Below are 27,417 nucleotides of genomic sequence, written 5' to 3'. Positions count from 1 at the left end.
CAGGTTTCCCGACAAGACTTCCAATGTGCAACTGCGCTGCTATGACATATGGGGCTACATAAACTACTGAATCTTGAGCCTCTAACCGGACGTGTGTACCTAACAGGTTCCGGCGCATTCTTAGCTAATCTGGGCCGCCTACTACTAAGTTCCAACACCTGCAGGTTGACCGCCCGGTACCCGCAACAACAGATTATCCGTCATTCTGTGGGGCAAATTGCCATTCTGCCATCGTCAATACCTCGACCTGATTTTCCATTTCGCCTTCCATCTCTCCATTGCGTTCATAAAGGATATTTCCGTTCTTCTCGGTAGGTGATAGTTGACATGCGACAAGCTTAATGACATGTGTTGACAGTAATTCTACAGAACCACTTTGAGAAGCGCTTCTTGACTCTTCCCACCGCCCTCACCGGTGTTCGTACCCCGCGTGCCCTTTGTCTCCGATCACTAGCATCACCCTAACCAGAGCCTCCCTCTATCTTCCAGAGAATCATCGATCATGTCAGCCGAGCAGGAAGCGGGTGCTGCTCCCAGCGAGCACCTGAACATCAAGGTCACCGATAACAACAATGAGGTCTTCTTCAAGATCAAGCGATCCACGCAGCTGAAGAAGCTTATGGATGCTTTCTGCGATCGCCAGGGAAAGCAGATCTCCACCGTCCGCTTTTTGTTTGACGGTACTCGAGTGCGCCCAGAGGACACGCCAGACACGGTAAGTGGTCCTGAAGCGAGACCCGCGCTTTTCACTCGAACAGAAGGGAAGTGCAGGTGACTGACATCTCGGGTGTAATGTAGCTTGATATGGCCGATGGCGATACCCTAGAGGTTCATCAGGAGCAAATTGGTGGCGGCGATGTCCTTTTGTAGGCTACCCTGCCTCTGCTCTGTACTCTCCGTCTCTTGTCCCGTTCCTCATTGAACAACCACAAACCGATCATTTTTGGGTGACAGGATTGGAGAACGTTTAGATGAAGCGAAGCGGACCAACCTTGCGGGAGTAGGCGCCTTTTGGACTCCCTGACTTTGTTTCCCCTTTTAGTTTACGAAGATATGAATCTCACAGACATCACCGGTTGATTGGGGTGCACCAGACTTCTGTTTTCAACCAACTGAGTTATACATCCCCCGTGAGCTCTGGCAATCGAGGCTCGTAGCTGAGCGGTGTGATCTGGAATGACACGGAGGGAACCTTGGATACTCATCTGGGCCGACCACCTTTTTTGATTTTTTTTTCAATACGCCTGTGTTTGAGGTATAAGATTGAGACGAAACCTGGAAAGGGAAAACGTAGTGTTCAGATGAAACCAAGCAATAGTAATGTTTCAGGTGAGGACAGCCTCGCGCAAAATTAGAATAGAAGATCCTACAAAGTAGCATCCGTCAAAATTTACTATATACCCAACTCGAACGCGATTATCACAGTCGCACAGACACCCATTACGCCAATGGTGATACAAGTCCCACTATACCCAGAGCCCTGGAGATCTCCAGAACGCATACAAAAGGCCCCAGGCCTCAGTCGGTCCAAACAGATGCCTTGACTTTCTCTTCCTCTTCCTGAGCCTTGGCCAACTCTTCGCGCTCGCGATTCCTTCGCTTGATCTCCTGCTCCTTCACCGACCGGTCATAAGCCCGCTGCTCCTCCGTCCGCTTCGGTGCCCGCAGCCCCAAGGCGCCGGCGATCAAGCGGCCGGCCACGGCGGTCTGTTTCTCAGGTCGTCGGTTGGGGTCTCTCTGGGTCGTGGCGGGGGATTTTGGTGCCGCACTCACCCAGGGACCTGAGATCTGTGGCGAGATGGGCGTAGGCGGCGGATCTAGTGGGCCTTCCGCACTCAGTGTGGGCGAAAGGATGGATGGAGATACCGAGTCCTTGTCGAACTTGGAGGCCGATTCATCATCCTCGGAGGAGGCATCGGCCTCGTCTTCCCATGAATCGGCAACCGGTTTGGCGGGTGACTTTTTGGGCTTGGATGTGCCCGGTGCCAGTTGCGGCGTCACCTCTGTCGTCGCTGAGATTCTTCGAACATCCTTGATGGGGCCTTGGTCGCCAATGGCCAAGTGGCGGAGTGTGGACTGGAGTTCGGCACTGGGATCAGACATGGTGGGTGAGGCGGCGGGGGACTTTGGTCAAATTGGGCGTTTTGTCGGGTGTAATTGTGATGAGCGTCGGTCTCGGTGTAGGAAGAACTGTATGCGCCTTGCAAAGTCTAGAAGCCAAGGTCGGTTAATGGGGGTTGGAGGGGTCCCGCGCAGAAGGTTGACTATGGGGCTGTGAGTATGAAATCAACAAGACCAGGATGCGGGGATGCACCGTGTTGAAAAAGCCACCAGGCCGACGATCGCGGGAGATGTCGTCAGGGATGGAGAAGGTCTCGTGCTGTCCTTGGTTCGATCTTTGGATCGTGGAGACGCGAGGACGCGGCCTAACCCACTGGGGGTAAAGGCCATTATTCTGCAGCCAGTGTCCGCAGTTAGCAACTGCGTGACAAATTTTGGCGGCTTTTCCGGGGTACTCGGCCAAGCCCATTGGGAGCCACATTAAAACCGGTGACATTCCTCGCATCCCCCATCTCACAAGTTGTATTCGTCGAGGCCGATCAGGACCGCATCCGTGAGAGCATGACGTAAAAACATGCCTGAATGGCTCAATAGCAGTATGGACAACGCAGAAGACCATCCCATCTTCCATTCCCTTGCTTTACGTGATGAGATCCGCTACTACTTATGAGAAGATCATCCATGCAGATAAGGTGGGTGGAACTAGTTGGGACTGGACTTGACTCCTCTTCCTTGAGACGGGAAGTGTGCAGAACAGATTCTTTAAAGCGTCATGTGGATTATGTGCCGAGGTTCAGTCTACGTCTAGACGGCCAGGGCGTTTATCGACTCCCTGCCAGAGAGATCACTTTTTGGGCAGCATCCTCAAACCCGTCAAATGCATGAAGCGGAAGACCGCTTTGGGCAATCTACCCATCTTGGTTAACTCGCTTCGAGACCACGAGTCTGTATGAACAGAGCTCCGGAGGGGGGGGAGTGGGCGGCTTGGAGAGACTCACCATGGTTTGGCCTAGTTCCTCGTTGGTCCCGCGCAGTCGTACTACGACGGGCACTTGCATATCCAAATCGCGGAAGGCCATGATGATTCCCTCGGCAATCATATCGCAGCGTGTCAGTCCACCAAAGATGTTGACAAAGATGGCCTTGACGCGTGGATCCGAACAGATGATGCGGAAGGACGACTTGACGGTCTCCGAGGTAGCTTTACCCCCAGTGTCAAGGAAGTTCGCACAATGGCCACCGTGGATGGTCAGCGCGTCGACCGTGTTCATGGCAAGTCCAGCACCATTCACTAGAGGATAGTGTGAGAACAACCGTGATAGTCCCCAGAGCGGCAGAGATATGAATGGTGAAATATTTACCTAGAGTGCCAATGCTGCCTTCGCCTTGCAATCTGTGCATCATTAGCCTCTGCTTGGAGCCCTGGAGAGAAACCACATTTTGCAAACATACTTGACATAGACAATGCCATCCTTCTCGGCTTCTACCTCCTCGGGGACCTCCTCGGCTTTGTTTCGCAGGCGATGGATGTCTTCCTGACGCCCTGAGCTACGATATGCGGCATCGTCAAACCCGAATCGGGCTCGGCAAACAGTCACGTTGCCTTCAACAGAGACGGTAACGCCACATTCCAAAACAAAGGCTTCTTTCTCTTTGAAGATCTCCCATAACGCCTGGATGATGTCCCCCAGTTGGCCCTGGGACGACGGCGGAATACTCAAATGGGTCGCAACGCTGGCCACCAGAGGTTGGTTCTTCAATGTAGTCTGCGTATAGCTGAATGGAATCCTCTTCGAACGGTCCAGATCGAATTCTGAGCCCGAAACAGCCACAATGCATGGAGATAAGGCCGATCGGTCCACAGATATGGAAAGCAGGCCGCTAGGGCTGGAGTCTTCCTCATTGACGGGAATGGACTTCTGCCTTAGGATCTCTAGCGCTTGAGATCGCTTGAGATAGAGGCTGCGCTTCTGCTGCAACCCAAGCACAGAAGTTGAATTCATTCGTCTTGCCGTATGATATCCTCGTGTCTGTGAGCCGGTACTGCGGAGATTCTTTTTGAGGAACCAGTCAGCTGGAGGGCAAAAATTTTCTCTGGCTCGTAGGGAGTGAACCAACATGTGCGCGATTCCTTGAAGCTCTGTCCGCGAGGAGAATTTTCATTTCATTTCCAAACTTCTCGGGATGGTTGACCATGACCACGCCAGCTTGTTCCAAAGCGCGGTACTTTGTTCGAGCATCAGGCTCACCTGCCGCAGCCCAAGCGCCTGCGTGTCCCATGACTCGCCCGGAGGGAGCTTCGAGACCCCCGACAAGACCCATGATGGGCCTACCATGAAGGGTTACCATGATTTCCAAAAGCCACAAGCTTCACAGCGATCAACTTACTTGGGATCCGCAGTTCTTTGCCGGTAATCCTTGATCCACTCCGCTGCGTCCATCTCTGCCGTGCCTCCAATCTCACCGACCAGAATGATTCCCTGGGTATCATCGTCGTGCTCAAAGACCTTTAACGCGTCAACAAAGTTTGTTCCAGCCAGAACATCACCACCCATACTGATGCACAAACTTTGCCCGAGACCAGCCCGAGTCGTCGAGGCGACAGTCTCATAGCTCAGGGTCCCCGATTTCGCCACGATGCCAATGTTACCTGGTGCAAAGCATGGGAGAGGCTGAAAGCCAATGCGGCACTTTCCGATCGCGGAGATGATCCCGGGACAGTTTGCCCCAACAAGGCGAGTCTTGGATTGAGTCTGAAGCATCGAATGAACCTGGGTGGAGCTTTTAGGAAGTTTGTTGCACACAGTCTGGGGACAAACCACTCACTCTCAAAATATCATGGATCGGGACATGTTCGGCCACAGCCACCACCAGCGGAATTTCTGCCTCGATGGCCTCTTCAATAGCACTGGCAGTCTGATTCCCTGGCACATAAATAGCAGAAGCATCTGGCCTTGCATTTTGTTGAGCCTAGAGAGCTTCCAACGCGACATTAGTAGACGGACAGTTTGCTTGTCGGAGGGCCAGGTCTCGCCGGCAATCCATGCAGCACATACCACTTTAACAGATGGGAAAATAGGCAAGCCTAGATGTTCTCCTTCCACTCCAGGTTTGACACCCCCCACGATCTTGGTGCCCCATTCCAAAGACTCTTTTACATTTGCAGTCGCTTGCCGGCCTATCCATCCCCAGGCTTAGCCAATTTCACCAATGCGACAAGACTCGGACTGTAACTCACCTGTAAATCCTTGGAACAGGACACGCGTATGGGTCCCAATCTTGAGATTGGAAAGTGTATCAGCGTAGCTATAAGCTCGAGAAGATTTCGAGAACTGTCTCGTCAGCCGCGCGCCCATGCGGGGACTGAGCCGCGGCACAGATCGCACAGCCATCATGAGAAATGGAAGTATAGGCCCAAATGAAGCTCAAACAACTCAATCAAACCCCTTGGACAGACACTGCTCAAGCTAGAATAAAGGATCTTGAGGGATCATCAGTGCAAAATGATCATTGACCCTCCGTTGCGTGCATACATAACTCTTTCACCAGCCCCCATCCGGTCTCGGCGATTTCCCCACACGGCGCATCTCCGAGGTAGGGATTTGGAGTAGGCTGCCTTTGAATCAAGGCACCAATAGAAAGTTCCATTGCGATGCGATAGGTATCCCGACTTCGCATCACACCCACCATATATGACGATTCTGTGAACTGTCGTCGGCAGATGGAATCGTACTCGAGTTGGAGGGAGTTGGTCAAGAGAAATTTAATGCATGCAAATGTCAATTCAAAGCAGTGATATGACCCTGATGGTATTCCTGGGCTAAAAATTGGGTGCTCGTGACTGATCTAGAAATTCACGACAAATCTTTTTGTAGGACGCTCCATGCTATTTTGAGTGATACTGGACCCCCAAAATGAGTTGTTTCCAGGATTTGACACTTTTCAGGCGTCAAACAGCCCATGAAAAGCTCTCTAAATTACCAAGAAGACCACTGGACCATTAGAACCAAAGCAGAGCCACATCCATCCGGGAAACTGATCATTGATGTTGGGCCCCGGCTTCAACCTTATCAGCTGCAGATATTCGAATGGAAAAAAATTGTTTCAGTCGTGCACACACATTTCAAACTTTGAAGCACTCATCTCGCGATTCAAAAATATAATCAATTTATCGACGGGCCATTTCATCATAGATTCAAGGCTTCCCCACCTAAACATCACAGAAAAGCTTATAGCTACCATAGGATGCATCCCCAGAAACACATCCCGAAGAAGTAATTTCATGCTCACCAAGAGCACACTTGAGGTCACTGTAGAAATAAACTGTTAAAACCCCCGTTAGCTTCTCTTCAAGTACCCATCGAATCATTTACCTTGAGTATATATGCACGACGCCATTGAGAACGATCAATCAATCTCCCCGGAACCCCCACCACAACCTTATAAGATTGAAATAGAAAAAATAGGTAGAAGGAAATGCTGGATGCACCAAGTCACAGTATGAAAGGTACTACTTACGAACACATCCAGCATCGAGTCTCTCCACATTCACCGATCGAACTGTATTACTCGGATCCAATTCATTGCACTGGGCAGTTTGATCTCCGTAGATGCCACTTTCTCCCAAATTGAGGGTGTCGCAGTGAGGCTGGCCCCATAGACGCAGTTGTACGTAGCGATGACTAGGGACCGCGGCTGCGGAGATCGAGGCTGCGAGAGCCAGAATGGAGGCAAGAATGGGGAAAGTGTGCATTTCAATGGGGTTGAGATTTTTTTTCTGTTTTTGGGATATATTTGGGAGGTAACGATGTTGTTTTTGAATGGATGCTTAGAGGAGAGTTGGTTGTTTGGGTTTAGTCCGTGGTGATGTGGTGGAGGGATGGGAGATGGGTGTCTTTATAGTTTTTTTTAAAGAGCACCACGTAAGTAGGTATTTGTTCAGATATTGCTCTTTACCTACCTATTTACTAGTTAGTTGACAGTGTGCTCTTTGAATAGTAAGTAGTCTGTACATTCATCCTGTTAGTAGATCCAGAGATTGACTCAGTTCAACCGGTCAGATCTGCCAGATTTAGAAAGCTGATACTAATCAGGCAGAGACGTTGTACTCGAATTCCCCGATCAACCGGATGAAATCTAGGAAGAGATGAGAATATTGGCTGATTTTCATCTTGGATTGCGTAGATAGAATCAGGGAAGACCCACCCTTCCAGGGAAGAAGTGATGATGAATCAATATGTTATGGTCGATTGTACTCGATACATCGGAGGGAGGGGGATTTGTTTCGGTCAAGCCGAGACACCAAATGCAAGTCTTAGACTCTGGTTCCCTCGTATATACATATTCTAGATATCCGCGTATCCATATTCATGAGCGACGATTGCTTAAGTTTCTGAGGGGGTTTCTTCAAAAACAAGGCTTTTGGTGGCTTCAAGATGATAATCCTTCCCCGTGATTTGCATGCCGATCTTTACCGGGGGGTAATCTCCAAATACGTACGGTACAATACGACGTTGAAGTAGTACATAGCGCCGATTTTCGATCTCGAGGACTTTCGAGATTTATCTATTGGAAAAGGCTATTGACATGCTCATATATTCGTACGTTATTTATTTGTGGAATTTTGCTTAAAGAATCTGAAAGAGTGTCCAAGCATCAGTCGATATTGATAAGAGGGATTCATTGCACTGCAAAAATCTAGTACAAGCCGCGTTGAAAATAATCGAGTTCACGAAGCGTGCATGTTTGTCAAAAACAGGTCAAGAAAAGAAATAGGAAAAAAAAAAAGCTGACATGTTGGCATGAGACATGTTTGACTCGACACGTGTGTCATCTTTATTTTGGCATCAGCTGAATGCACAAGGAGGCAGAGGATGAGGTTGCCTCGATGTAGTGAACTACATAAAGTACGTCAGGTTACATCGTCGACTGATGACAAGGCCACCCGTGCGGACACGCAAGCGGGATCGAGCGAATAGCTGTGCATGTCTCACTTATCTGCAGATGATCTCATCTGTTACATTGTTCTTCAGCAAATGAGGAGGGGAAAACAAAATAAATGGTACTCAAAGCAATCAGGTATGTAAATCGCGTTCATCTGCAAAGAACGACATGACGGACAAGGATGTATAAACAGTCAATCTGAAAAATCCTCCAAACATTTCCAAAGAAAATCAAACAAGGCCATTGCTCACTAGATGCAATATATCGCGACAAGTGCGCTACGGTCAATATTCATTGAGATGAAGTTTCTTCCCCACAAATCTACGCCTGGCTGGCTTGTCGTTTCGCTCACGTTCGGCATTGACGCCTTTCAGGGCGTGTAAAAGCATGCCGGCATCGAAGAAACCATCTATTTTCAAGAGTCAGCATCGATCATGACGTTGTAAAGCATGGCATCAAATATGCTTCAAAGGGAAATAAGAAAAAAAATTCCACACTTACAGCCACCCATTCCATCATCTTCTATTTCTGCACTATCTGTCGTGGTCGCTGGTGTCTCGAAGCCGCCGCGTCCGTCGCCCCGTAAAACCCGACCCCGTCGATTGATGTCAGGATGCAGTCGTTCCGACATGACTTCGTTTTCCCGAGCGCGACTGGTCCGTGGGCTGGTAGCCTTCCGGTTGGTCGCACGAAGCAGCTTTCGAATCTCGAATAGATAGGACTCCAGCGTGTGCATCAGCCGTCCGGTCTGGCGATGCTTGGAAGAGGCGCAGAAAGAGATAGACTCGTCTTTGATGATGTACCCAATGCCAAAGCCGTCGGCGGACGTTGGACCGAACCCAAAGTGACGCAGACAGGGGTTCCCGCAGTTAGAGGTCGACAGTACGGTCGTGTTGATCTTGTCCCAACCAGGATCGCTGAAAATTGCGGGCGTTGGAGGCACTGCAGCACGCATTCCGCGGTTACTGCCGCTGTCGGGAGACGTGGACAAACCATCCTCCGACAATTCGGAGAGCATGCCTTCACTGGGGCTGGAATATCCTCCCGCGGAACCGTTATCTGGGAAGAAACTGTCGTCAAAGGTTCGCTGCCACAGACAATACAAGGCGTACAGGTGCCGGTCTTGGCCTTGTCCCTTGGAGCACTCTTTCGTCATGGCCGTGTGTTTCTGGGTGGCGGTGCGAAGAGCATCGATCTTGAGTTCCGCCGTATTTTCGCCCCAGAAGGTTTTGACGAATTCGACAGCCTCGGGTGTCACCGTGCGAATAGCCTCAGTCCGACCGTGCAAGAAAAACTTGGTCATGGCCGGCTCATAGGTGTTCTCCACGCGACCATAGAGTCCATAATATGCCGCTTGGAACGCCATCTGGACGAACGCATCGGGCGAGAATCCCATGGATGTGATAAAGTTCTTGCCGAAGCCCTCAAAGTCGAGAACTTGAAATTCGTGCTGGTGCAGGAGATCGGAGAGATGTGATTCTGCAAACCTCAAAGCAATGTTCAACTCCGGAGTCATTTCCCATTCCAGCTTGCGGGGCGTCGTGCTGACGTTGCCAAAACTGCTCGGATCACGCTTGGCTGGGTCGGGACTGGATGTAGCCCAGAGACTGGGAGCCTGGCCATTGATTGTCTTTGCAAATCGAAGAATGGTGTCGGTGTAGACGTCACTCGCAAAGCGTAAGACCGTGTGGCCGTCGACGCCAGTGTGTTCAAAGTTGATACCAGCGCTTCCATTCTTGCAAACAATGATTTGCAGCTTGTCGTACCACCGATTCGTGCATGTTCCGACTTGCACTCCCTTGACGACCTCGCTCGTACCGCAAAGCATATTCCCACATAGCTCGGCGGTGCTGGAGGGCTCCGTGTCGTCCAGACACAAGACAAACACGGCGGTGTCGACGATGTTCAAGCATTCCGCATTGTTCGAGGCTGAATCCTTGGTCATGATCTCACGTAAACCCGACCAGACTTTGCGATTCTCGGTGCTGAGAACCCCCAATGCTCCTTTCGCAGCTTCCTGAATCGGAGTCTGTGCTGCATCCTCGATGATCACCTGCAGATTGAGAGAGATGTCTTTCTCGGTCATGATCAAGTCGCTATTGTCGTCGAGCACATCGAACCAATAGAACTGGCCTCGGCACAACACCACCATGTGTCTCGCGGAAGGGTCTTGACTGATGACGCAGCCATTGTCGGTAGGCAGTCGGGCTGTGCCAAACATGCGAGAATATTGATACATGCACAGCGGTGTTCCGCGCACGGTGTCTGGCGGAAGCTCTTCTCGGCGCACGGCACGAACAAAGGAAAGGGCCGATACAACCAAAGATGCGGCTCGGGTTACCTGGTGGTTTCGAGCTGGAGTCGGGTCATCCTCCAACAGGAAAAATGGATTGAGATTGAGAACCACGGCTTTGAGAATGTCAGCGACACGGAACATTCAGTTTGTGCGATGAAAGCGAGACTCACGGTTGTCAAAATTCAGATAAGAATCATACCCTACGGTCTGTCAGTACTCTGCAATCGGAGATGATCGTCAAACTGCCGGGTATACGCACAAAATTGCTCGATGTAGCTGGTCTTTGACGACGCATAGGTCTTCAATTTCTCCTGAAGGATGGGACCTTCGGTCTTGAGAAATTCGTGGACAGCTGCCTTGGTCTCCTCATGTTCCCGAATAGTCTGCAGAGCAGACAGTGCCTCGAGATGCCTTCGGCAAGTATCTTCGAGATCTGGAATAGGGAGTTTCGGTAGGGAATCTTGGTTGGCGAATGTGAGGCCTTTCTTAATCGGCTCGTGGTTCACCACTGCTCCTGTCGAAGCTGAGCTGGCCGAGATACTGGGTCTCAGCACTGTTTGGCCCGAAGAGGAAGCCACGGCTTGCGCGACTGGATTGGACTCCATGACATTCCCCAGGGATCTTGGGGCAGTGAAGAAGCGGACTGCGGTTTGGGAATACGACATGATTATCAGTAGCTGCTCAACAGAGTGGATCCCGGCTAAGCGTAAGATGCGGCGAGGACGGTGGGTAAGGACAGGAGACGCAGAGCAGTGCGGTAGAAGTAGTGGCAATCTTGCAGACAGTAAGGCGGCATGGGAACTACCTGGCCAAAGCAGCAAGGTGGAAGTATTCCCGTCCACGGAATGGGATGTGTTGGAAATTCAAGAGAAACTTCTCCCTCTCGACGGTCCTTTTGCCAAGAGATGAATTCCAGGTCTTATATCACCCAGCGATGCAAGGACCCCCACCACCTGCGATGCATCTGCCAGGCTCAGGGAAAAGGTCGGGCCGAGTTGCCCACCTCCGCGTCAAAGGGGCGCACGGTTAAGCCCAGGAGCAAATGCGAGACTTACGGGTAGATTCACGAGTACCGGGGGGGGGAGTAGGGAAAAGACTATCCGACTAGACTCTGCGGGGCTGGAGTTTGCTGCACGAGATAGCGCCGGAGGAACGGAGTAGCCAATCTCGGTCCGGGTGCACGTCAAGTTGAATTCCCACCGTGCAGCCTGCAGCCCTGCAAGGGTGGTCCACGAGCAAATGTCGGATATTTGATTCGCAATGTTTGTGCCGACCGCGGGGAGTTTCAGATCAATAAAGCCGAGTTGGGTTGGAAGAGCTGGTGCAGTCTGGATACTCTGAGGATTTTGTTACGCGGGCGATGGATGCTTTCTATAGTTTGCTCAGCCGGCTGGAAATCATAGTCACCAGACATTCATGGATCCGAGAGACTTGATAATCCAGTCGAGTTGGTGTTCGAGGATAATTGTTCCGGGTGGAGAAGAAGCACGGATGTCCGGTTCAGCACCTACCAGCTCTCTAAATCCTTCCATGTCAGCCAACTTGGAATTTGAAATCGACCGTCCTCGTGGTCTGTGGGGGGGGGCAGGCGCGGCACATACTACTACTGCCACAAGCGCAAGACCTTATCATCCAAACGGCAGTGGAGGAAGATCCGCGGGGAATGTGGTTCACCAAATGGTTCCTGTCGGTCATTTGCTACGGGAAGACGGACGGCGGCTGGCGATGACGTTTCGGTCGAAAGGAGGCGCGGGGAAGTGGGCTGGTCACGTGAAATCGGTCATTCTCGCCAAGGATCAACTGGAAAGTAGTAGACTCATCAGTACACAAGTCTGTCCATCTTGTTCCAATACTAAGGATGGACCTGGAGCAACTGGATACGTAGCTCAGCCCTAATGCACCTGCATCTAGATCCATAGACTATATCACCATCAAGGCTGGACTAGTTTGATCAGATGGGGAAAACTATATTTCCAAAAAATATATATAAATAAAGAAATAGTCCAAAAAAACCAATCTCGTCACACGGGATGTACAGAACAAGCCTCCCTCTCACAGCCTCGACCATGCATTCAATCATACAGTCTCCCCATCTCGTTGGCACCACAAACACCCACACAACGGATCAGTCAAGTACATCAGTGGAACAAGATAATTCAACTCTGGAGTACAAAAATACTTCATCAGACAGAGAGAGAAGTAACCCGACTCGGCACCACACACGGTCCATAGTTCGCGGAGCCGTATATCCCTTCCATCAGCGACGCTGTCAGAAACGTCCATCATGCGCATAGCCCCGACATGATTGCTGATAATAATCAAGACCATACTACACTCACGAAGCAACTCAGGTCTATCAACCATGTCCAAGACATAGTCCAGACATGCAACGATGACTGCTCTCCTGTGCTCGGTACATTGACACAGTCTATGTTCAAACGGAGTCTGGCCCGGTCGGCGGCGAAGTACGTGGTCCAGCCGTTCGATCAGAGCGAGGATGTCCCGTTTGATTTTGTTCAGGTTGGGGGCTTTTGCGTGCCCTGGAACCCGGTGCGGTGGATGGGCTTGCAATGAGATTAACGTCTTGCTTAGCTTTTGCATCGCTTGCATGAGTCTTTGCTTGGACATGATGAAGCGTGTCGCTTCAAGGGCGCGGAACTGATCACCCCGGTGAATACGGGTTTCGCCTTTGATCGGACAGGTGTGGTGCATAGCGGCGATCTTGGAAATGTACCAATCGAGGGAATTGTACTACGTTTCTCGCTTGCTGCTAGAAAAGATGGCCTATTTATCGTTCTAAGTGGTGTGTGATAGTGATGGAGGGGTCACGTATATTGACAGTGAATGAAAGAGAACCAAATCAAATTATCAACACCGAAGAACTCCTTTGTCGAGATTTTCTTTTGGAAAAGCTCACAATGGAGTGTCTAGCACAGACGATCGAACAAGAAGAGGCTCTTGAAAGCTCACTCTTATTCTCAGTCAACCGGACCGCTGGAAGTTGGCAACATCAATGCACGGATTGTTCCCAGTCCAAAGAACTCCCGAGGACAGGTCTCAGATGATCAACACCGATCTTGTCACCCGGCTTTGTCGTGAAGATGAGCTCCTTTTCCATTCAAACCACGATCAAATCCCCCCAGGGCAAAAAGCACTAGTCTTTTCAGCCGCGCTGCCGTGGAAATTGGACCGAGTCTTGTCAAATGAAAGAACATTGAGCTTAGATGCCCCCCTCAAGCCCCAACTCTCCGGGAAGTCATGGGTACCCTTCCAACAAAAAAAAAGTCATATTCTGGCTGCCTCGCCAGTCCCGTACACGAGGAACACCCATTCTTTCCCTCTACCTTTCAACAAACATGGAGCTCTTTCAAACGGAGCGTCTCTTCTTCTGAATTTTTGAGATACCCACTCTTCATAAAGTAGCCCAACAGCGGGGTATAGTCAAAGATCCAGTCTCGGATGTTGGCGAGTGGCCGTGGAACACTGTGAAAGAGCCTACCAATATACCGCGCAAACTCCATGTTGTGATTCACATAGTCGACTCGTTCCTGCTCATAAAGCTCAAACCCTGCCGAGACCGTGCGCATCTGGCGAAGATCCATTCCATCGAGAGCTCTGGCCAAAAAGTACCCGTCTTCAATGGCCATACCCATGCCGTACGCTGCATATGGTGAGACCGGGTGCACCGCATCCCCCACGCAGACCACGCGACCCGAGGACCATTTCTTCAGCGAAGGTCGGTTATAAATCTCCCACCGGTAGACCTGAGTGTCAAAGTTGGTGGCGTCCAGGAATCGAGGCATCGGCTGTGCCCAATTCTTCAGGATCCCAGTGAGATGGGCTTTGACGTCGGTGGGGATGGGCTTTCCCTCCCAGGAGGGCTCAACCACCCACCACTCGAACCCCGGTTTCCCATCATGGGTCATAGGGAAGAAGCTCGCCTGGTGGAGACGGTCATGGGAAATGAAGCCCGTATGAGGCGGAATGCCGGGGATGTAGTCGCACCACGCCAGCCAGAGTCGAATTCCACAATGAAACAGCTGAGGGTCCCCGAAGGCCTGTCGGGACACTTGAGAGCGAATCCCGTCCGCGCCCACGAGAATATCGGCGGTGATTTGCTGACCGTTTTTGAAATGCAACTCAACCTCGTTCTCCTGTTCCACATAATGGGTGAACTCGTGGCCGGCCGAGATGACCTCGTCGGGCACCAGCTCCAGCATCTTCTTGAAGATCGATGACCGCAGAACACCGTAATGCCAACCCTTGATTCCCATCTTTCGTTCAATCTCCGCGTTAAAGGGTAGCTCGACTCGCTTTCCACCGGTCTCATTGGTGAAATGGGTGACGGTGTAGGAGCCAAAGTGCTCTTCGTCTATGCCGTAGTTGCGAAGGATGGCCAATACGGGAGTGGACAGGAGAACTGCGCCTCCGATGGCCTTGCATGCTGGCTGTCGCTCAAAGATGCGGACGTCAAAACCTCGCTTTAAGAAAGCAATCCCCGTGGAGATTGCTCCTGGCCCTCCTCCAACAATGGCCACGCGTTTTCCCGGACGCCATGAATTTTGCGCCATCGAAGATGGTGGTTGTTGTTGTTGTTTTGCCCGCAAACGGGATAAGAGAAATGTTGATGATGAGAGGAATGAACCTCAGAGATGCCAGTTTTAATTGACGTTTGAGGTGACGAGGTGGGAGTTGAATCAAGAAAAAAAACCTCCAAGGCTTCTGGGTTGAGATGGTCTCGTGTAAACGTTGAGTAACAAAGTCGGGGCCGACAGCAAATTATAGGGCTTTCTGTGGTGAACAAAACCGCTACCGATGTGGCCACGGCATTCAATAAGCTAATTGGTTGACTTGCTCATGAATCTCACATCTCGATGGCCGAAACGACATTCCCTGAGCACGTTGTCACGGTGGTTGGAAACGGTCCTCAGTCCTACGGAGTCGGTAGTAGTCACACACCAAAGAGCGATCTACGGAACCTTGAGGTGGACCACATCCCGGCATGTACTCTGATGGGGTTCACAGTCGACCCTTACGAACCCTGAAAAGACCACCAAAGTGGAGTTGCTGTGGTTCACCAGCATCGTTAATTGGAGCGATACCATCGATGAGCTTGAGTCTTTTAGTTCACTCGACAAGCCCAGTGTCGATAGTTGGTCGGATCCGCGGCGGCATCGGATGCCCCCACACGCCGAGGGGGAGGGAAATAGTCCTTGGAGGGTCGATTTCAGTTCCCACGAAATACCCCGTCTTCCCCAGATTTGAAGCTGGACTCTTGTACGGTGATGGGTTTTTTTTCATACTTGCCATTCTCGCGTGCTGCTGAGAGATGAGGTGTGATGCTTGTGCTTGCTCAGGAGCCTTTTCTTTTTTGCTATTTATCACCCGAGTAACCAACTACTTGATTGTTCCTAGATTACTCATTTCTTCTTTACTATTTTATCGAGAAGATTAATAGATATCTTAGTAGTCTCTTCAATCTTGACTCGACAAGAGTACACTTGGATTCTATGCAGTGCTTCAAAGGGATCGCGATCGATGATTGACGGCTTAGGAGTTACATTTATCTTCATCTTCTGCCTCTCTATACAACGACTTAGACTGCGATACTAAGTTTCCAAACCTTGACTGGGTGTATTTGTCTACTTTCAACTCCCTTGACCGAGGTACTATCGCTGGCTTAGTACTTTACTCACGACGGAGAGTCACCTCCTGGGGAGAGTGGTCGATTAGACAACTTATTACGCCACCGGGAAAACTATTCCGAGAAAACGATGAAATCATATACGAGGGGAAAGGAAAGAAAATCCAAGGAAATAAAAAGTCTCACCTGGACATCATTCCCTCAAGTCCAAGGTAGTTCAAAAGGAGACTTACCGATACCCTTTCAAAAGCAGCCCCCAACAAGGGCCCCGGCAGCTCGGGGCGAAGGGGGCCAGGCGTCGCGGGGGGAGGGGGCGATAAGGTACCCACGAAGGACCCCTTGAGGTTGTAGCTCTCTAGAACAAGGCAATTCTCAAAGAAAGCAACCCGTACCAGACCATTGTTACAAACAATAATGATTCAATGATTCTTGATTTAGGACTCTTTGTGTATAAAATCTAGATTGCTTTGGACATTGTTTTGTCTCAGCCGTTGTCAACATTTGTTCCTTCATATTCAAATTTCAGACCAACTTTAGACCCGTTCCCGGCTCTCTAACAATAGCCCAAACAATCTCCCCGCCCCAATAATAGAGAAGAGGGGGAAGAAAAGAAACACACTATCAGATATCCAGACATTCCAGATCCACCCATCGATCAAATGCATCTATAGCTCTAAGAAAAGTGGAGTTCAAGGGTCTAAAAAATCTAAAAAGTGAGGAGAGGAAGAGAGAGACAAGACACATACTCAGGTCTGGTTGCGGGAGGGTCCAGTGCACGGGTGACGGGATGACGTCTCAGGGGGCCAGTCGGCGGTCGGGTTGAGCCAAAAGTTCCAGGCCGCGAGAGGCGTCGGGCGGTTGGCAAGGTGAATGGAAATTGTGAAGAGGTCGGCCTGACTCAAACATGGAGGGGAGATTGCTATTTCAGGACCTGCAGGCCTTTTGTTCTTGGCCTTTCAAGTTTTCGATGGGAGATATCCTCCATCGGCGTGGACACGAATTAGGAGGGTACTACTCGGAGGGAGGGGATAAACAAAAGGGTGGATTCAAAAAAAGACGCAAGACGGGTTGAAAAGTCATACGGTTGGTCATACATCACATGGCGGACAGAATGTCCTTTCTTTTGTCTTTATGCACAGAAACACACACGGCGGAAACTCGCTAGGAAGGCACACCAACAGGCTAAATGGATCCAAAAAAAAGGGTAAATGGAATATTCACAAAATTTCAACAGGGGTCGCAACCTTGTCTGTTCCCGGCATGGATCCAGAAGGGAAACAGAAACCGCGTGGAATGGATAGCAAAGACACGTTTCGAGTACCATACAAGTCAGAAAACCCTCCCTCCCCTCGAACAGTTACTTTCCCATGTCCGGCGGGGAAGGGGAAAGTCACTCTCCAAGAACTGACCCTGTGGGTGGCGGAATACCCGAAATCGAGAATAAAATAAACACAGAGCCATCGTACCATCCTGCCTCTCTAGCGCGCGGATAGAGGAAACGAACCCGGTCCCGGACGCGCACAACAGGTGCTTGACCGGCCAAGGAACATGCCAAGGTATGCTGAGGAGAATCGAAAGATAGTAAGGTCAAAGAAACAAAGGTAGATGCAAGGGGAGGCGGCATTGACAAGCTGCGTCGAGGGTCGAAACGTGTTCAACAGGCGTCACATTGGCTTGCTTCCTCGTGATGGTGTCCAACGGCAAAGTGGTCACAGAGGGAGCCTCTAGGCCACGTAGGTCTGTTGTCGGAGGGGAGCCAGCACATTGTCACCGTACTGGGACTGCACATTGCCAGGCGGGTAGTAATTGCAGACCGTGAAGGGCAGAGCCATGCTGGAGTCCACGTTGCCCAGGCTGGGGCAAGTCACCGTCGCGCAGCCCACGTGGGTGGTTTCCTTCCAGACGATCTGAGAGAAGTGACCCCACTTGTCGAACATGCCCATGTCGGGATCCGCGGAGCCATAGGGGGTGGGGAAGTAGTTGATCTCGTCATTGTACATCAGGTTGGTGATCATGACACCAATGTCACCGGCCTCGACACCGTAACCAATGTTTTGACCGTAGTCACCAGCGCCAATGCTACCACCGGGGATGGAACTATAACAGACTAGATTAGGAACACGTTGGTGTGATTTGGGGGGGGGGGGGGGGATGAGCCCCAAGATGGCCCAACGTTGGCTGGGAAAGGAAAACTTACACATCGTGCTCGTAGACACAACGGGAGGCCAGAACCTTGGCGCTGGCCTCGAGGTCGGCGGACCAGTCCACGGAGGAGGCGGAGTGGTTGCTGCGGTGGATGTTGTGGTTGTACAGAACCGCGGACTGGTACGAGTTGCCCGCGGGGGCACCGGCGGTCGAGGGAGCCTCAGTAGGGGCACTGGCGGGAGCGACGGACAAGGTGGAGGTCCAGGCAGAGGACCACGAGGTGGACATGGCGGCCACCGTCTCCACGGGGACAGGTGCCTCGGTGGTGACAACGGCTGGCTCCTGCACCGGAGCGGGTGCCGGTTCCTGGGCCGCCTGAGTCTCCACGGGAGCCGGCGCCGGAGCAGGGGCACTCGAGGTGACGATCTCCTGCACGGCCGGGGCCGGCTCGGAGGCCACGACACTTTGCACAGCGGGTGCAGCAGAGGTGGGCTGAGCCTGTTGGATCTGCACTTGCGGCGGCTGCACAGTCTCAGTGACCGCGGGAGCGGTGACTGTCGTGGTCACCGTGACGGTGGTCCAGTCGGTCACATAGACATCCTTTTCAACGGCATTGACGCAGCCAGCGGCGAGAGCGGCGAGAAGGAGAGTGTAACGCATTGTTGTTTGGTTGATAGGGTTGCTGATCAAGATTCACAACGAGGCAACGTGTTGACAGAAGGTGGTTGGGTGGAGATTGGTCGAGTTCGGGCACTTCTCCAGGAAGCGTTGAGGGATTGGATGGATGGTGTTGGCAGAAGGCGGTTGAGTAAGATGTGAAGCGAGTGTCAACGACGGCAGATCGACTGCGCGTATGTTTGGATGAAAAGAGAGTGAGGACGCTTGATCAAGTAGAGGGGGTTGTAAAAGAATGACAGGCCAGGACACAATCAAGTGCTACACGGCGGGAAGAAGAAATCAGCGTGGAGAGAGAAAGATCGAGGCGAGTCGAGAGAGTGGGAAATCGACGAGGTCAAGTAGGCGTGGAAAAGGGAGATGGGGGTCTGGGTGGGGCGAGTGGATGTTTGAGTAAATGGAGGATTTAATTAGGGGAGATGAGCTCAGGACTGTCGGGTTTGAGTTCTCGGGGCACTTCAGACAGTCGACCAGGAATGGCGTTGCTGGTGATAATGGAGAGCGAGGTGGGGGGAGAGAGAGAGAGAGAGAAAAACACGGAGTGTAATTAATTATTGTCGTGATGTGAGTCTTGACTTCATTAAAATTGCAGCGTTGCACTGAGGGCGAAATCGTTGGTCAATAGGCCAGATGGTTTTGAGCTGCGGCCCCCGTCCTCTTCTTATTGTTGTTTCTCCCAACCTCAGCCGATCCGCGACACATTCCAGACAGCATCCCGCCACGAACGGGCGCGGCACATTCTACATTCCAGTGCACCCTTTGGGCCAAAGGCTCAAGTCTGCCCTCTAATATTGAGCCTCTGGACAGTCTGTGGGCAGGCGATCGAGAGGCTGGGGGGGGGGGGGGGGGGGGGGGGGGGGGAGAGAGAAAAAGAGAGAGGTGGAATTCATCCTGAATGTCACCCCATCCACCAGCACGATTGATCGTCGACAGATCTTCTAATTCTCCGGGGATGCATGATGGAAGATGAAGCGGAATATGGATCACACCCAACCGCGATGCTGGAGCTGCCAGACCGTGGCTGGCCCAATTCTGGCCAGTCAAAGAGGCAAGATCGCTCTCAGACTTGGTAGAGAGAGAGAGAGGAAAAGACACGGGGTCGTGACGGTCATCTGCACCAGTCGCCCGGAATCTCAATTAACCTCCCGTCTCCACCAACCGATGGCGAGTCAGTTCGGGATCGGAAAAAGGGCCAACGATTGGTTGTTTCAAAGTGGTCTTGACTCTGTACCCCTGACTGCAGCAGAGGTGCAGGTGGGTCCCTTTTATCCCACCTCATTGGATCCTTGGAGTTCTGAGTCGGAGGTGGATTCCCCTGCAGTTACAGCAGCAGAGTGAATTTCTACAGTCGCCCGAGGCTTGAGCGGCCGCGCGTATCCGGTGCGTACAGGGCGTCAGGGACCCCATGAAGGGTGCTGGGGATCCATGGCTTTGAGATTATAGAGTCACAGAGTCATGCTCTAGCAGTCTGATACACCTACTCTTCGTTGCACTTTCTCTCTCCCCTCTCCCACTCTCCCATCCGAGATTCGAGATGGGAAGAGACCCGAGGCTGGATAGTATGAGAGGTGATCCGACCCACTACCGCCCAGCGTCTACACCGATCTGAACATTCTCAGATCAGTCCCTCGCGGATTTTCGTCGAAGTCTGTCTGGGATTCCATGATGGGGAATCCCCACAGCGTTCCAGAAGATCGAAGATCCAAGGTCACCGCTGGGAGACCAGCTCATGTTGTCTTCTGCGCGTTCCGCCGTCCAGTGTCCGATATCCATGTCCACTATTATTCCTCTGTTCAACTTCCAGATGATTGAAATGGGTGTCATGTCCTGGTCCAATTCAGTACAGACCACAGACTGCCCCGTCAGGCATGTGATGGTGATACTACCTGTGTTCCATAACTCGCGGGATAGGTTGCAGGTTGTACAGAACTGCTCAAATGCTAACGTCGGTCTCTGCGTGCCTACGCCAAAGTCTCACAGTCCACCGTCTATTGACACTTTTCGCAGTGTCTCTTGTCTAACATAAAGGCTACAGTACTACACCCCTGCCCTCCTATTCTCTAAGTGAGTACTGTGGTGACGCGGAGAGAGTGTTGAAGTCCCGAGTCCTCACCTGTGGTCTGATCCCTGATCACACCCAGAGTTGCCGCCCGAAAAAAAAAGGGACTCGCGAGTTTCAGATCCTCCTACTATGTCCAATCAGCCCATAAATCGGAAATTACAGTCATTCGGTCATCCAGTCCTCTGGTGGATTGATCTCCACCCTGCGACTCAGTGCCGCCGCTAAGGAAACTTGGCTTTCGAGTCTGGACTTTGCCCGAGTCTCTTTCGGTGGCACTGGACCACCGCAGACTCGAGGCGGCTTCGTCAATGTTTCGTTTCAGGCCCACCGACTGACCAGGGACTCTATACTATTGTTTTCTTGTACTCCTGTGGTCACCATCGTGTGGTGTACACCAGGACTGCTCCGTTTGGTGACTCAATCCCGCCCCTTGCTGGACGGCCCAAGAGGTCAGAAGCGCCAACAAAGTGTCTGTGTCTGTGTCTTCGTCCTATGAACCATTCACCTCGGATCAGTCAAGCCACCACTTGGGACAATTCCAGTCATGATCGACACGACCGGCTTCTAGCCCATTCGATGGCTGATTGAGGGGAGTCTTCCAGTGATCCACCCCCAAATGCTCCACGGTCCACGGTCCAGCCAAGCACCTGCTGCGCAGTCGGAATAAGAGACGACTGTACTACACAGTCGCGGTATTGCACCGTTGACACCTGACAGTACATTTACTGAGTGACTGGCAAGATGATACACTGCAATTTACTACACTTTCTGACGGCGCGTTTCTACAGTACAACGGCAAGGCCCATGCCGTCCTCTCATTTATGATTAATTAAACTACCTTCCCAATACGGATTTTAATCAATTTGTTGTGTGGGGGAAAAAATCAAAAGACAAAATGGGCGGAAATCATCACCAAACGTCAACACAGATGACACTTGGGGAAAAAATTCCGTACAGTAAAGTACATCACACGAAAATAAACCAAAGTACATAATTTCCCTAGCTCGTTGCCGAACAGAGAGAGAGAGAGAGAGAGAGAGAGAGAGAGAGAGAGAGAGAGAAGCAAAATAACAAAATAAAATAAAAGCACCCAGAACCAACGTTCAAGAAAAGGCCAAACTGACATTCGAAATCTCAGTGGACGTCAAGTCCATTCATTTCAGAATTGGACACACAATTTCACGGACCTGTCAAATGAGGGCTGTATGCTCGTTTAATCTCCGAGGCTGGTCTTGGCCGGCGTACCGAGAGCGCCACCACAAACGTTAGGGAGCGTAGTGGATGATGGATGAACCTTCGTGATCCAAATGCGAAAGGACGCCCCTCCCTCGACGCGTCATTCGTGGTGGGATGGGAGGATTTTGAAAGGGTGATTCGTTCCCAATATTTTCTTTTTCCTTCTCAGTTCGACTGGAGATTTGGTTCTTCTGACTCGACCGATTTGGGTCCAGGTCTTTCGGATTGATGCATCATTGGGGACTTCCTCCGCTCGCAAGGAAAGGAAGAGAGAAAAGATAGAGAGATTGCTGTACGTCAACAAACGATCAGAATTCACCTACACAGCGCGAGAGCGTGATGGGCAGCGCCACGACCACGTCTATCCTTTTTTTTTGGTTCCTTAAGTCTATCAACATGGCCAGAGGATCAATCAGGCAAATCAAACAGAGTTTCACTTTAGAAAAAAAAAAGTGCACACATGACGCTATCTTATAGATCAATCGTCCGACACCGTCCGGTCTCACACACCATTAAGTGATTCTTGGCAGGTTCACCTGCCTTCAAATCCTTGAACAGAGGGTTTCGCGACTTGAGCCAGAAGGATTGGTTACCCACAAAGTCTTTGAGATGAGAGGGTCGAACATCCACCATCGAAGCGGCCGCCAGGGTGGGGCAAAGACCAGCGCCGGCCTCTGCTCGCACGCGCTGCATGATTAGATCGCGGGCGACCACGGGCTGATCTTCTTGGTCTTCCTGGCCAGAGGAGCTCACTCCTTGCTGCGCTGACGAAGGGAAAGTGGTTTCCGTCGTGCAGAAGACACCAGTCACGATGCGGGTGCCAATTTGAAGACCCACGACAACGTCGAGGAGTCCGACAAAGAGGAACGGATGTTGCAGAATTTCCACGGCAAACGAGTTGCAAGTCTGCCGTGCAAGGGTCCGATATTGATCCTCCTCGAGCAATGCAGCCAGTCGCAGCAGATTACGGGCGATGATGGCGTTCACAGATGGCGTGGCGGATTCCGTGCCCGTCTTCAATCGGAAGAGAGGGCCCGGCATACCCGGGGTCGGCTCTGAGGAGGTGTTGAAGTAGCCAGATGATGACGTTTCCGTCTTGGATAAAAAGTGCTCGTTCAGGTATTCTGGGGGTCACAAGATGTTAGCCATCATGTCCTCACCCTGTTGAAACGTCGCAGGGGGAGGGGGTTTCTGGTGATGTCTTCTTACTTTGAAGGCGCTCAGCAAATTGTAAGTAGCTATCATCAAAGGTCGCCTCGTACATGTCCAAAAGACCACTAGTCAGGTAGGCGTAGTCATCAGCAAATCCAGGGGTGTCGCCACGACTCCCGTCTCGCCAGATTCGCCACAACTTGCCCGTAGACCGTTCAAACAGATTATCCTTGATAAAGCCTATGGCACGTGCGGCGGCCTCGCGACATGATGTGGCCTTGGAGCTCTCAATTTCTCCAAATAGGACACTACACTTGGCCAAAGCGCCAATCGCGAGACCATTCCACGCCACCACAATCTTATCGTCAAGGTCGGGATGCCCTCTGGCCTTCTCACGGTGGTCGCGAAGTTTTTGCTTGCCATTTTTGATAATCCTGACCACCTCTTCTTCACTCAGACCAAAGTCCTTAGCGAGCTTACTCGGTGTCGCCTTGACAGACAGGACGTTTTGGTTCATGAACTCGTCATGGGGGTCGTATTCGGCCGCCACGTTGCCATCTGGAAGCACGCCCCAGTGACGAGCGCAGACTGGAGCGTCCCGAGATCCCAGGACCTGATTGAGTTCTTTGAGTGACCACACATAAAAAGCACCTTCTCGCTTTTCGGTCTCGTTCGGGCTCGGGTAGCTGTCTGCATCTTCCGAGGAGTAAAATCCACCCGTGGGAGACTGCATCGGCGCCGTTGTCAGGTAGGCCGCCAAATCATAGACGGCACCCAAAAGCTCCGGGTCGTGGGTCAGCCGGAAAGCGTCCAGGTAGACGTCCAGTAGTTGAGCTTGGTCGTACAGCATCTTCTCAAAATGAGGCAGACTCCAATCTGCCGTAACGCTGTACCGAGAAAAGCCATGGCCGATATGATCCCTGATGCCGCCGCGAGCCATGTTCACCAGTGTTGTGACTGCCATGGCTGTCGCTTTTTCACACTCGTCTTGCCCGACAACATCTTGAACCTCGGCAGGGTACGCTCCCAGTCGCAGTAAAAAGGCAAGGTTGGCAGGAGTGGGAAATTTGGGGGCTCGGCCAAACCCGCCATTGATGGAATCGTATCTCGTCGCAAAGTGTTGATAGGCTTCCTCAAGAAGCTCAATATCGAGATCCTCCTCCTCGCCCTCCTGGCCTGTGGACTGCGAATGCGTCCTTCCTCGGCGAATTCTCGCAGTTGCATCGTAATATCCTTGGCGCTCTCTAGGCAGCGTTCTTGTTGTGTTTTCCAGACATCTCTCAGCTTCTCCAAGATCTCGACGAAGCCGGTGGTGCCCGGTCCGTGTGAGGTACCCGAATTGGGCCCCGGCCAATATGTTCCACCGAAAACGGGCTCGAGCTCGGGAGTGAGAAAGACGTTTAGAGGCCAGCCACCCGACCCTGGTCGTGGCTTGAACATAGTTCATATAAATGTCATCAATGTCCGGCCGTTCTTCCCGATCAACCTTGATTGGAATGAAAGACTCGTTGAGAATAGTAGCGACCTCAGAAGACATGAAGGATTCCTTTTCCATGACATGGCACCCTAAGGAGCTGTCAGCAACGTGCTTCTCACCTGTGACGGGACCCAATGTCCACGCGGTGACTTACAGTGGCAAGCGGAGTATCCGATACTCAGGAAGATCATCCGGTTATATTTTTTGGCATGGTTGATAGCTTCCGAATCCCAAAGCTGCCATGCGACGGGATTATTCATATGCGCCCGCACCTAGATAGTCCGTTTAGTAAGCTGGCCCGCGCTGATACCCCGCCGCGAGTGAGTTGGACACTTACATAGGGCGATTTGCTCAAGTGTAGACGGTTGACCAGCTTCGGTCCTGAATCCGAGCTATCATGATGCGACTGCATGATGGCTAATAATTGCTGTGAAACAAGCGCGTGCAGGTCTGCGGGGAGAATTGCACCGCGTTGTCTGCTCGGCCCAAGGCGGAGGAGCTAACGCGATCCGGCAGGACAGGATCCGCAGAGCGAGGTACCAGTGGACGCTCGTAGAGTAAGGTGGTGGTGGGAGTACCCGACTCTTCTATGTACCCCGCGGAAGGTTGTCGAGAGACAGACTTTCCAGCCCACCCAATTACTGGAAGACTACAGTACAACTCAGGCGGGACGAGGAGGCGGTGAACTCGTGCGCTTTTCGATGCTGTGGAGTGGGCCAGGAGGTTTCACTTTAGCCTGGACGGTCGGGTCTCAGCTTGTGAGGGAGTCCTTGTTTCGAATGGCATTCGAAGAGGCGCAATGGGAGATATCCGAGGGGGCACTGGAAGGCCGGGAGATCGGCCCCGTACGTCATCATGTCACGGAATGGTCACGTGCTAGATTTCCACGCAAAGTTGGAAGCCATTCGACAGAGTCTTTGGTCGCCATGACAGACCGTTAGCTGTGAGACAAGGGGAGATGGTCGTTGTAACGACTCCTAATAAATTGCAAAGCATTCGGCCACCTGGGCCACCTGCTGCTATGGAAGACGAGGGGTGGATTTGCAGCCCGTAGTCAAAATAGAGTCAGGAACATCATGTCTAGGGTATCGTCATAATCAGAATAAGAGCGCTTCACTCCTCCATCAGCTCAGCTAGCTCCCGTTCCTCTTCTTCGGTAAGCATGGTTTCGGTTTCCGGCTTCTTCTCTTCAATGGGCCCCTTTTTGGCAAGGTCAACTGCCTTTTGGAGCTCGTCGGGTCGAACAGACCATTGCCGGATGGTACCATCAATACCCACACTGACAACAGTCGACCCAACCAAGGCGAGGCCAGTGACTTCCTCAAAGTGGCCAGAAAACGTGTGATGAAGTTGACCCGTCTAGGAATTGCCGATTAGTACAAATCCTCGCTGATAGGCAGCCATCTTCGGGAGGCTTACAGATCGATTCCACACGCGGACGTGCTCGTCTCGGCAAGCAGTGACTACCCACCCCCCGTTCTCGTACACGAGGACATCTCGAACAAAATCCGGATGCTCAAGGGTCAGATTTGCCTTCCATCCATCTGCTCGGACCAGACATTTCACGGTCTTGTCAGCGGATGCCGTCCACATGTCGCCGTCTGCGTCAAAGTAGAGTTTGTTCACACTGGTTTCATGTGGCAACAGTGGCTCAGACACGCTCTCTTCGCCCACCAGCACGAATTGACGAATCTCTCGATCACTTCCCGCACTGAACACTGCAACCTCTTTTGCTTCTGTCTCGGGGTCAATGGCAAGGTCCAAGATACCCCGAAGATGGCCCTTGAAAGTTTTGATTCGCTCCCCGTTCTCGATACTAAAAGTGAGAACCTTTGCATCTGCTCCTCCTGAGACTAGGAGACTCTGTCCATTCATTTGCACAGTGATTACCGCCTTGACAAAGTCACTGTGTCCTTCGTACCTTCGGTGCGGCTGCCGGGACACCACATCCCAGCTCCAGATTGTTTTATCCCAGCATCCGGCAAACAGGAACCTTCCATCTGGGCTGAGGCAAAGACTGGTCAATGGAGCTTCAGGCCCCTTGTAGAGGGCTGTAGTTTGACCAGTCTGAAAGGAAGAAACAAGATCGTAGATCAGCACTGGGCCAATAGGGATGTAACGCTATCAGACTTCTTACCTCAAGAACAACTCTCCGTACGATGCCGTTGCTTTGGGCGACGTAGACTGATCCTGGGTTCCTAGAATCCGCGATCACTGCGAGAATTTTGCTCTCTAATTTGATTGGGTTTCCAAGGGTGTTCTTGGATTTGACCGCCTTTCGTTGCTGCTCGTCAAGTGCAGCACTGGGCGTCAAGAGAATATACAGATTAGCACGTGGTCACTTCCCCGAACACACCATGATATCTGGCTATCTTACGTGGTCTGGAAAAAGTAATCCCGATCCGAAGTGGTCGTCATGTTTATAAGCACAGAAAGTGATTCCTTCTGATTTCACTTTCCTCTCTTCAAGTTTGGCAGATATCTTGAATTCCTACTGGAGAGTGGCCTGGGACCCGCCAAAAGTGTACACTGAGAACTGCTCACTAAGCTTCTGCCGCCCACCGTAGCACGAATCCACCGACACCACAGATCTCGCTTCTTCTCACTTCCCTCCCCTTCCCGGTCTACCCACCTTTCCTCCACCTCATCGGTTCACATCGCGTCACCTTTGATCTTCTCTCTTGCATCCTTGCCACCTTGAAATCCCTTTCCTGAGATCAAGCAGT

At 51.6% G+C, this 27,417-nt stretch overlaps 10 protein-coding genes across 10 annotated transcripts; 1 reads left to right on the top strand and 9 right to left on the bottom strand.

The window, feature by feature from the left end:
• Positions 1-502: 502 nt before the first annotated feature.
• On the top strand, positions 503-870 carry POX_c04103 (Ubiquitin-like protein SMT3; the record flags this gene model as incomplete). The annotated part of the gene is made up of 2 exons (XM_050112987.1): positions 503-715; positions 799-870. 2 exons carry the CDS (start codon positions 503-505, stop codon positions 868-870), a joined length of 285 nt encoding a protein of 94 aa, XP_049970543.1.
• A 648-nt stretch (positions 871-1,518) lies between these two features.
• On the bottom strand, positions 1,519-2,103 carry POX_c04102 (uncharacterized protein; the record flags this gene model as incomplete). Its single annotated transcript, XM_050112986.1, has 1 exon — positions 1,519-2,103. The coding sequence occupies one exon, from the start codon at positions 2,101-2,103 to the stop codon at positions 1,519-1,521; it is 585 nt and encodes a 194-aa protein (XP_049970542.1).
• Positions 2,104-2,969: 866 nt separating this feature from the next.
• Positions 2,970-5,453, bottom strand: POX_c04101 (Succinate--CoA ligase [ADP-forming] subunit alpha; the record flags this gene model as incomplete). Its single annotated transcript, XM_050112985.1, has 8 exons — positions 2,970-3,352; positions 3,423-3,454; positions 3,514-4,115; positions 4,180-4,390; positions 4,450-4,832; positions 4,888-5,031; positions 5,118-5,239; positions 5,300-5,453. The coding sequence occupies 8 exons, from the start codon at positions 5,451-5,453 to the stop codon at positions 2,970-2,972; spliced, it is 2,031 nt and encodes a 676-aa protein (XP_049970541.1).
• Positions 5,454-6,271: 818 nt separating this feature from the next.
• Positions 6,272-6,814, bottom strand: POX_c04100 (uncharacterized protein; the record flags this gene model as incomplete). Its single annotated transcript, XM_050112984.1, has 2 exons — positions 6,272-6,384; positions 6,580-6,814. 2 exons carry the CDS (start codon positions 6,812-6,814, stop codon positions 6,272-6,274), a joined length of 348 nt encoding a protein of 115 aa, XP_049970540.1.
• A 1,474-nt stretch (positions 6,815-8,288) lies between these two features.
• Positions 8,289-10,965, bottom strand: POX_c04099 (putative mitochondrial carnitine O-acetyltransferase; the record flags this gene model as incomplete). The annotated part of the gene is made up of 4 exons (XM_050112983.1): positions 8,289-8,413; positions 8,506-10,413; positions 10,471-10,500; positions 10,560-10,965. The coding sequence occupies 4 exons, from the start codon at positions 10,963-10,965 to the stop codon at positions 8,289-8,291; spliced, it is 2,469 nt and encodes an 822-aa protein (XP_049970539.1).
• A 1,411-nt stretch (positions 10,966-12,376) lies between these two features.
• POX_c04098 (uncharacterized protein) lies at positions 12,377-13,012 on the bottom strand (the record flags this gene model as incomplete). Its single annotated transcript, XM_050112982.1, has 1 exon — positions 12,377-13,012. One exon carries the CDS (start codon positions 13,010-13,012, stop codon positions 12,377-12,379), a length of 636 nt encoding a protein of 211 aa, XP_049970538.1.
• A 635-nt stretch (positions 13,013-13,647) lies between these two features.
• Positions 13,648-14,871, bottom strand: POX_c04097 (uncharacterized protein; the record flags this gene model as incomplete). Its single annotated transcript, XM_050112981.1, has 1 exon — positions 13,648-14,871. The coding sequence occupies one exon, from the start codon at positions 14,869-14,871 to the stop codon at positions 13,648-13,650; it is 1,224 nt and encodes a 407-aa protein (XP_049970537.1).
• Positions 14,872-17,668: 2,797 nt separating this feature from the next.
• POX_c04096 (uncharacterized protein) lies at positions 17,669-18,749 on the bottom strand (the record flags this gene model as incomplete). Its single annotated transcript, XM_050112980.1, has 2 exons — positions 17,669-18,041; positions 18,142-18,749. The coding sequence occupies 2 exons, from the start codon at positions 18,747-18,749 to the stop codon at positions 17,669-17,671; spliced, it is 981 nt and encodes a 326-aa protein (XP_049970536.1).
• Positions 18,750-22,533: 3,784 nt separating this feature from the next.
• Positions 22,534-25,103, bottom strand: POX_c04095 (uncharacterized protein; the record flags this gene model as incomplete). Its single annotated transcript, XM_050112979.1, has 4 exons — positions 22,534-23,186; positions 23,272-24,780; positions 24,846-24,963; positions 25,029-25,103. 4 exons carry the CDS (start codon positions 25,101-25,103, stop codon positions 22,534-22,536), a joined length of 2,355 nt encoding a protein of 784 aa, XP_049970535.1.
• A 701-nt stretch (positions 25,104-25,804) lies between these two features.
• Positions 25,805-27,109, bottom strand: POX_c04094 (uncharacterized protein; the record flags this gene model as incomplete). Its single annotated transcript, XM_050112978.1, has 4 exons — positions 25,805-26,050; positions 26,111-26,758; positions 26,829-26,994; positions 27,069-27,109. 4 exons carry the CDS (start codon positions 27,107-27,109, stop codon positions 25,805-25,807), a joined length of 1,101 nt encoding a protein of 366 aa, XP_049970534.1.
• Between the last annotated feature and the right edge of the window lie 308 nt (positions 27,110-27,417).

Source organism: Penicillium oxalicum, chromosome III (assembly GCF_001723175.1).
Source record: "Penicillium oxalicum strain HP7-1 chromosome III, whole genome shotgun sequence".
In the NCBI taxonomy this organism is placed as follows: Eukaryota; Fungi; Ascomycota; class Eurotiomycetes; order Eurotiales; family Aspergillaceae; genus Penicillium; species Penicillium oxalicum.
This window is presented reverse-complemented; position numbering and strand designations above follow the sequence as displayed.